General features: G+C 52.7%; 1 protein-coding gene across 1 annotated transcript in view; it reads left to right on the top strand.

Moving 5' to 3' along the window:
- The window catches only part of CPNE2 (copine 2), a 53,159-nt gene extending 44,918 nt beyond the window's left edge, over positions 1–8,241 (top strand). Inside the window, exons 14-16 of the mRNA XM_084294599.1 lie at positions 1,011–1,144; positions 5,596–5,832; positions 6,451–8,241. Of these exons, the coding sequence (XP_084150725.1) occupies positions 1,011–1,144; positions 5,596–5,832; positions 6,451–6,558 (479 nt within the window). The 3' untranslated portion in view covers positions 6,559–8,241. The remainder of the gene's footprint in view (positions 1–1,010; positions 1,145–5,595; positions 5,833–6,450) is intronic.
- Positions 8,242–8,640: the final 399 nt, after the last annotated feature.

Consider the following 8,640-nt stretch of genomic DNA (forward strand, 5'->3'; position numbering starts at 1 on the left):
TCATTGTGAAATTGTTGCTCAGATCATAAATGGTAAGGGCTACCATGAACTGCGAAAGCTGTCCGGGTTGACCTCTGCTTCACCCCAGCAAAACTGGAGCTCAGTCAGCTTCCAGACTCATTCACTAGTCACTAGGTTATGAAGGCTTGTTATGAGCAGCTGCTTATCTGCTGTATTTGCTTCATTAAATCGCTCTCCAGTAGCTGTGAGGCTTTCTGTTTGACCTGATTTATTACAGGGTGCAGAGGCCACAGTCGTGCAGCTCTGACAGTGACGATTCCTTCCCAAATAATTGATTATCAGCTGATTAATCGCAGGATTGCTCATTTGTTTAGTTACACACAGATGCACCTTTTCAGGAGATTATTTTCTGGGGAAACTGAGGCCAGGAAGGGAGGAGTGATGTGGCCAGACACCACCCAGCTGTCCACACGACGGGCAGGCAACCTGCTAGCATGCAGGCAGTTGTGGAGTCAGGGCTGAAAGGCTGTGGGAACAATGTGTAAACCATGCATCAGCACTCGGTCTGGTGTCATAGCACAGCACCTGAAAATGGGCTGGTGCCATGGTAGGACAGCAGAAGTCTCTGATGACTTACAGGTCTGAGTGGTGCTTTCCAAACACAGCTTGGGTGCTCTGAGGGTGGTTCTGGGGCATTTCGGCTTCTGCACTACCTCCTCTGCCCTGTGTCTGCCTGCTTTTGGTTATGCTCAGAGACCCCAAGTTGCTTTTTGCTCCTCCTTTTTGCCTGATTTTGAGTTTTTTTGCAGAAACAAGGCCTCTCTTATAAGAGAAGGTCTGAGGATCTGCTACTGCAAAGCTCTGCTTTTAGAACATTTGAGGAGAGAGAGATGGAACTTGATGAGCTGGATGAGTTTTGGGGAAAAAATATTTCTAAGTTCAACCCCCACAGTCCTACTAGCCTGGCGTGCTTGGAGTGTGGTATTGGGCTTGTGGCTGGCCTGCACTGTTGCGTGTTGTGACGTCTGGCTTCTCTGTTTTCCCTGCAGGCGTGGAGGGCATTGTCCAAGCATACTCGGCCTGCCTGCCGCACATCCGCTTCTACGGACCCACCAACTTCTCCCCCATCGTCAACCACGTGGCCCGGTTTGCAGCTCAGGCAACCCAGCAGGAGGCTGCGTCCGTAAGTCCATAAATCCGGCTTTTCTCACGCTGCCGCGTTGCGTGGCCGCCTTGGGCTGGCATTTCAAAGCCAGTCCTTGGGTTCGGTGTCCCGAGCAGTGCGAGGTGGCTGAAGTGCCAGGTGGAGAGGACGCAGCAGAGGATTTAACCCACCCAGACCCCGTGGCCAGCAGCACTGCTCTATGCTCTCTGCTGTTCTGCTGCCACCACAGCAGTGCCCAGGCCAGGCACTGCCCTCGCCTTTGGGACTGCAGGGTAGCTGGCCCCGTGCTGTGTGTTCCTGTCCCCTGCTTTCACGTCAGGAGAGTTGAGGCTGCAGGAAAGCCACAAGGCTGTGGGAGAGGTGGTGCAGAGCCGGGCTCAGCCCTGGCAATTTGTAGGAGAAAGTGCCTTGCTCAGGTTTAACAACTCCAACGTGTTGCCAGGTGGGAGGAACAGCCATGAGGGTGGCGGGTTGTGTCTGCCTGAGCATCTCCTGGCTGCTGTGGTGTCACAGCTGATCTTCCTTCCCCAGCGACATGACAAGTTCGGCAGACAAAGCTGGCTTGCGAGACCAGACTATTTAGGGGAGCCGGGATGAAAGCTGCCTGCGAACAATTGTGGGAAGAGCTCCCCACCCCTCGTGGCTGACATGCATCTGCTGTTTCTTTGCCCCATGCTGGTGAATGGAAAGGACTTGAAGGAAAGTTAAAACTAACCCTGTCTGTGAAGCCCAGCCGTGGGCTCTCAGCTGGCTGTTGTCACTTCAGACAGACAATGTCGAGTTGTTGCAGATGCTTCTTAGGAAAAAAAAACAATGCAAAAAGTCTTTAACAGTCAACAGAACTGCAGCTGTAGAAAATCAGAAATTACTGGGGAGAGAATTGAGACAAGGGAGGGAAATGCCATGAGGTGGGCAGCCCTCGGATTGATACAAATGTCCTGAGCTCAGTGTGAAATGTTGGTCCCCTTGTCTCAGAAAGGATCCGGGAGCCTTGGAAATGATAGCAAGAGAGGTGGCCAGAACATTCAGAGGCGTGGAGCAGCTCCCGTGTGAGAAGTGGCAAGGCTGAGACCTTGGAGCAGGTTCCAAAATCTGGCTTTTGTGTGGTGTGGCACTGACAGGACTGTCGTGGGGACCACGAGGGGATTAGGTTGGTGGTGGGTGGTGCTGACGTAGTGCAGACGGGAAACGAGAGCAACCGGGCTGAGGTTCAGAGAGTGTCCTCAAACCTTTGGCTTACATCGCTTCAACACGAGCAATCGGCGGGAGGAAGATCCTCTTGGATAAAACACCTCCCCCTGCTCTGTGAGGAGATCTGGGGAGATCTGATGGTGCACACCCAGGCTGTCAAACCAAGGAGAGCACCAGCCCCAGGGTTTCCTCTCTGGGAGGAAACACAGCACGACCAGCCCACAGACAGCTTGCCTGAGCTGTGCCATGCCATAGGGTGTTATCTTTATTCTGCAGCCAAATCCCAGCCTTGTCCTGGGAGGAGACCTTTGTGCTTTTCCCACTTGGATGACGTTGGGTGGCTCGCTTTTATCGCTGCTTTTCACACCAGTTGGAAAAACCGTGGGCTCCGAGCCAGGGCTGGGGTTCCCGCGCGGCCACTCCAGCCGCTCGTCGGGCCTTGAAGTTGCAGTTAATTAGCCCAGCAGACTGCTCGCATCCATATGTCAAAAATATGCTCGTTAGCACAGGGGCCCCCTCCTACCAGGCTGCGAGGCGGCAGCAGCGCGGTGTTAGGAGGCAGAGGCTGCAGCGGGGTTGTGGTTTGGAGACCTCCTGCCGGGGGCTCTGGCCTGCCACTGGTGGCTGAGGAGCCTTCCTGAGGGCATGGGGAGCCGGGTTTCGCTCAGAGCCAGCTCAGCTGGGGCATCGTCCTGTGTGCAGACAGAGCTGGCTGGGGTTGAAAGCTTTCCTGAACGCAGCCTCTCTGAGAGGGCTCATTCTTCTGCCTTGCCTTCTGTGTTGTTGCTCTTCCCAGCTCCAGACACAAGGCATTGCTACCCTATTGTCTCTTTTTTTTGTTTGCTTTCTTCATTAAAGGAAGCCACTTCCTGCTGCTGCCGTTTCGAGGGGGTCCTGTTGCTGCCCACCGCCCCCTCCGTTATCCTAACACCTTCTTGGAGCCTCCTTTTCCATCTGCCTCCCTTTGAGACCTCCTCCCGGGAAGGCCGTGGGCTGCCAGTCCCCACGTCCATGCCCGGCACTTGCGGTGGGAAGGTCCAAATTGGGTTGAATTCAGTACACATCCAGGTGGCTCCTCAGCGTTCATTTTCTCTGCTTGTGTCAGTGGGGGAGGGAGAAGCCCACAGGCCTCGCAGCGAGCCGAGGCACTAATCATATGCAAATTGCACCCCTCCGCTGGCACTAATAGTTTAATCAAGGGAGATTTTAAATAATGTGCACCAAAGTAACAGCTCCGTCAGAGGCTGGAGACGGCTCTTTTTTGGAAGCACAAAGCGTGATTGATCAGGGACCTTGCTCCCCCGGGGGCCTTCTCCTCATCCAGCTGGTCTCAGCTGTGTGCAGCAGCACCACCCTCGGCGGTGCCAGCAGCAGCCCCATGGCGTGGGGACAATGGGGACAATGGGGACAGCAGCCCCGCAAAGACCTCCCGTGGGCTGGTGAGCCGCCACGAGGTTGTCTTCTGCGTGGTGGCCAGGCAGGAGGCACAGTGAGTGGGCCCTCACCTGGATCTGCACGCTTTGTCCTCCTGCTCTCACCTAATGTGGCCTTTCTGGACAGGCTGATTTTCTGCTCCCTAGCGGGTTATTCTGATATTGTCATAATTCATCTGGAGTGCGTCCAGACGATGCTCCAGCGCAGTGCCTGCTGGGGCCTTGCTTGTGCAGATGCTCCCCAGCCAGCTCGCTCTGCTGCAGAACCTCCGGGCTTTTAAGATGATCCCCAGCATCATCTCCTTGGCCTCTGAAATATGCAGTGAGAAACATTTGGTGAGCTCTGTTCTCTCTTTTCCTGCATACTTTCTAGTGTGCTTTTCTCTGATCCTGTTATGGATTTCACACACACACCAAAAAAAAAAAAAAAAGAATCAGAGAGAGAGCTTTCTTGTTTTATTCTTTGACCATGCTCAGAGGCCAAATTTGCACTCATTTACTCAGACGAAAAAGCAGGAGGAGGAAGGATGGAATAAGCTGGATTTTTGCCCATTATCAGTGGCTGTCTTTTAAATTTTACTTTCTCCCATTCAGATTCACAAACAGGGTCAGGCCCAGCTGCTTGTCCTGCTTCCAGTGGCGACCAGTGCTGGCCAGGAGTATGAGAAAATGCTGGCATTTAATACCAAAAAAATCCGTTGATGCTAGTTCTGGAATCCAGATACTTCATTCCTGTATAAATCTTCCCCTAGAAAACACTTCATTTTTCCCCCAGCTGAATTTTTGCCCTGTTTCAGATCCCTGCTTCCCAGGACATGTCCAGTGTCCAGCTGGCACCCCCAGCCTGTGATGCTGGGGGCAGGGAGCTGGTCCTGCTGCTGTGGCACACACACAAATCAGAAGCAATGCCACAAACCCACCCTCATTTGTGCTTGGAGCATCGTGCTTGCTTTAGCACAAGAGAGCGTTGAGGGAAGAAAGCACTTAGGGAAAATTTCGGGAGACAAGATGTGGGCTGGAGAAAAAAAACAAGAAAATGGGCTTTGGACTGTGTTTCTTCTGCTTTTCTAGGACGTCGTCACTGGTGGTTTTCAGAGGAAATGGAAAGAATGAGGAGAGGAACAAAGAGCTTTAATGCTCCTAAGTGCTTGTTTTTCCTCATTTCTCCACCACACGCAAGATGTGTAATGTGCCAAAATTGAACCATTACTTTCCCCTGAGGGGGAGGAGATGGAGGAGCCTTCTCAGGGGTCCGCGTGCTGCAGATTTGCTGTGCTGTGTCCAGCAGGACTGTCTGTCCGTCCGTCTGTCCATCCGCTCCCTCAGCTCTGCAGGGCACAGCAGCAAACTGGGCATGGGCTGAGTGGGGAGGAAGAGACTGCATCTGCCAGCCGGACTTGTGTCAGGACTTGTGACACCGAAGCTCTGCAAAAGTTGGAGCTTTTTCCATCGCTAAGTAGAGTAAATGAGTCAGTGAGACCTCCAGCAGGAGGTTCAATTAGATTATGGATGCTTAGATCACATTAGGTGAGATTCAGTGGTCTGCACCAGCAGGCGCTGCAGGGAGCCCTCCCTCCTCCATGCCAGGTCCTTGCTGCGGCCACCTCCCAGTGGAGCACACGCAGGCAGTGCTGCCACGCGTCTTTCTATGGGAGGGGTGCTTTGTTGTGTGGATTTTGTCCTTCAAAATCTGAAGGAAATGGGATCACCTGAGGTTTCTGGGTGCTGCTAGAAGGGGGCGACACCCACAGCGAGTGCTCCCAAATCCCTCGGGTCGATGCGTTCCCCTGACGCGGGCTGCCTGCAACCCCGCTGAGCTCTGACCCTCTGCTCCCCTCTCCGCAGCAATACTTCATCCTCCTCATCATCACGGACGGGGTCATCAGCGACATGGACGAGACGCGCCACGCCGTGGTGCAGGCTTCCAAGCTGCCCATGTCCATCATCATCGTCGGGGTGGGCAACGCCGACTTTGCTGCCATGGAGTTCCTGGACGGGGACAGCCGGGTGCTGCGCTCCCACACGGGCGAGGAGGCCGTGCGCGACATCGTCCAGTTCGTGCCCTTCCGGGATTTCCGCAATGTGAGTCCGTGCCCCTGCCCTGTGCCGTCCCCACCGCGGTGTGCTGCTGGCAGGAGGCCGTGGGAGCCCCGTGCAGATGAGGGGATGGGGGCAGAAGCCTGGTCTCACATTTCGGGGGGTGTCTTTGGTCAGCCTGAGGTAGTGAGAGATGTCCCATGGCAGGGGGGGCGGACAGGGTGATCTTCAAGGGTCCCTTCCAAGCTGAACTGTTGTGTGGTTCTCACCTTGGAAGTGAGGCAACCCCAGCAGATGCTGAAAGGTTTGGGAGCCATTCAAGGGGCAGCCGGAGGCAAAAGGGTGAGCACTTGGCACGCTCCCACTGGGCTCTGCCATCTCCCAAGCTGCCTGCTTTGCCCTAGCTCTAAACCCCACATCCCATGGAGACACACTGCCACTAACCGCCTGAATCAGCGCTGCAAGACACGCAGGGGCAGCAGCCAGAATTATCTCCTGGACGGCAGACATAGCACACAGAATACTCCCAGGTGTACAAAGTGCTGACTGTCACAGAGCTTCAAGGGGGTATTAAGCCTCTCCTGCGTGGCAGAGCTTGGCAAGCCCTTGCCCAGTCCCTGTAGCCATCTTATGTTGGTGTTTCTTTTTGCTTTTTGCCTGCAGGCCCCCAAGGAAACACTGGCCAAAGCTGTGCTGGCAGAGCTGCCCCAGCAAGTTGTGCAGTACTTCAAGCACCAAAATCTGCCCCCCATCAACTCGGAGCCTGCGTAGCGCCGTGCCTGGCGGCGCCATCTGCATGTTGCTGAAGTCTGTTGGTGCCACCGAGAGCGCATGTGCCACATGCTTTTAAATGAAGAATACCCTCCCTGAAACACACGGTTTTGTACTTTTTAATTTAATTGTTAAGTTCTTAAAACTCATCCCAGAGAAGCATCTGGATTCATTTTGTACAGTCCCAGCCTGAGGTAACACCAAGAGGCCAGCCGTGCCCTGGTCCTGCTCTGTTGAGTCACTTTTCAGTATTGAATGTACTTTGTATAATTTTAGTGGAACAGGATACAATTTTTACAATCAAAACTTGCTTTTTCCAAGCAATGAAATGCTTAATATATTATTATTATTATCATTCAATGAACTGGTCATTGTATAGGTCATGTATCTTTGCTGTACCTGTACCTCTGTCATGCTCTATGTTCATTTTTATACTGTGTACATGTTATATTTGTTATACTCAGGTTAATAAAGAAACTTGGACATTTAAAAGAGTGTCTCCCATCTGGACTGGTCTGGGAGCACCTTCCAAGGCCCAGAGGCCAGCGGTTTGGGTACTTGGGAGATCCTGGTCCCACAGCCCTCGCTCTTTGCAACCAGGATATTGGCGGCACTGTCCCTGCGAGGGACTGGGGACAGGTGAGCAGCATGGTGTGGTTTGCAGCCTCACAGGTGATGGTCCTTCCTCACTACCCATGGTTTAAGGCCAGCTGTAATTCTTTTTTTTTTTTTTTTTTTTTTCAGCCACAGTTCTCTCAAAAGCCACAAACACTCCTGAGAGCCAAAAAAATAAAGCAAGAAACCTGATGGGCACACCAATAGCAAACAGGGCTGCTCCTCTGGGAGCTTTCACAGCCCCAGTGATGCAGCAATAAGTGATGGGGCTGCTCCTGCACCTCAGCGCAGGCAATGACCCAGCAGCACCACTCACCCCACGCTCAATGTTTTCACTCGCTGTGCCCCAGGATCGCCCCCATGCTATTAACAACGTGGGACCCTGCAGCACCTGGATTGATTCACCAAGGGTGGAGGTGACCTGCAATGTCCTGGGGGAGGCAGAGTCCCCCCCACCTCCCTGTCAGCACTCAGTGCCTGAGCCAAGGTGTGCCTGGAGAAACTGCAGTGACCCTGCAAACTGCAATGGGGTATGGGAGGTCTGCCAGGTCAGAAGCTCACCCTGCTGCACAGAAGATGGGTTGTGGTAGTGCACAAAGAGAGAAATCCTGCTCCAAGCAGTTCCTTTGAGCTACCGAAAGCCTTGTGCCATCTTCAGTGCTAATTGTCGCTTTGTTCTGCTGTTAATTAGATTGGAGCCCTTTGAAGTTCACAGGTTAAAAAGTTGAATATAGCGCAGGCATGGCCAGTGATTCAACCTTATTTCAGACTCAAGTAGATGACTTCCATTCTCCCTAAACCCCTTCCACCTCCAACTGAGTGAAGACTGGAGCCAATCCGTGTGTGTGTGAGCATGAGGCCCCATGCCAGCCTCAGCCTTGAGGGGAGGGGTGTTCTGCCTGGTGAAATATTTGCTTTGCAAAGCTCTCTAGAAGGAGGAAAAAAAAAAACTGACATCAACCCTCTTCCAAATGGGGAAGCAGTATTTGAATGGTGACTTATTTAAAAATAACACTGTACACAGCTCAGCTGCCGGCCATGCAGGCTCTGAAACACTCAGCTTCCAGATCAAAGTCTGTAACCCTGGAAAAATATTTTCATAAGAAAACCTTGAATACAGCTGCACTAGCTAGTAAGCTCCTCTGCTAGTAGCATGTTTGTGAGGGTTTGTCATTTTTTTAACACCTCTCTGAAGCATTTAACAACGAACACAGACAACAAGCAGTTTATGAAGCTGTTCCTGGAGAAGAGATGAAGCACACACTACACGGTCATGCCTAAGAGAAGAAAAATCCTTAAAAAGTATCGTAAGTCCCCCATGAAACGATGGAGCTACTGGATTCCTTCCCCAGCATGCCGGCTCCAGGGCAGAGTTACTGCCACAGCTGCTACTTCCAGTTTGTCTCTGTGCTATCTGTCCCTTGCACGCTCCAAGCGCCAGCTATCTCGGAGTGCACTTAGGTATTA

This window comes from Netta rufina, assembly GCF_964035555.1.
Source record: "Netta rufina genome assembly, chromosome: 13".
NCBI classification, from domain to species: Eukaryota; Metazoa; Chordata; class Aves; order Anseriformes; family Anatidae; genus Netta; species Netta rufina.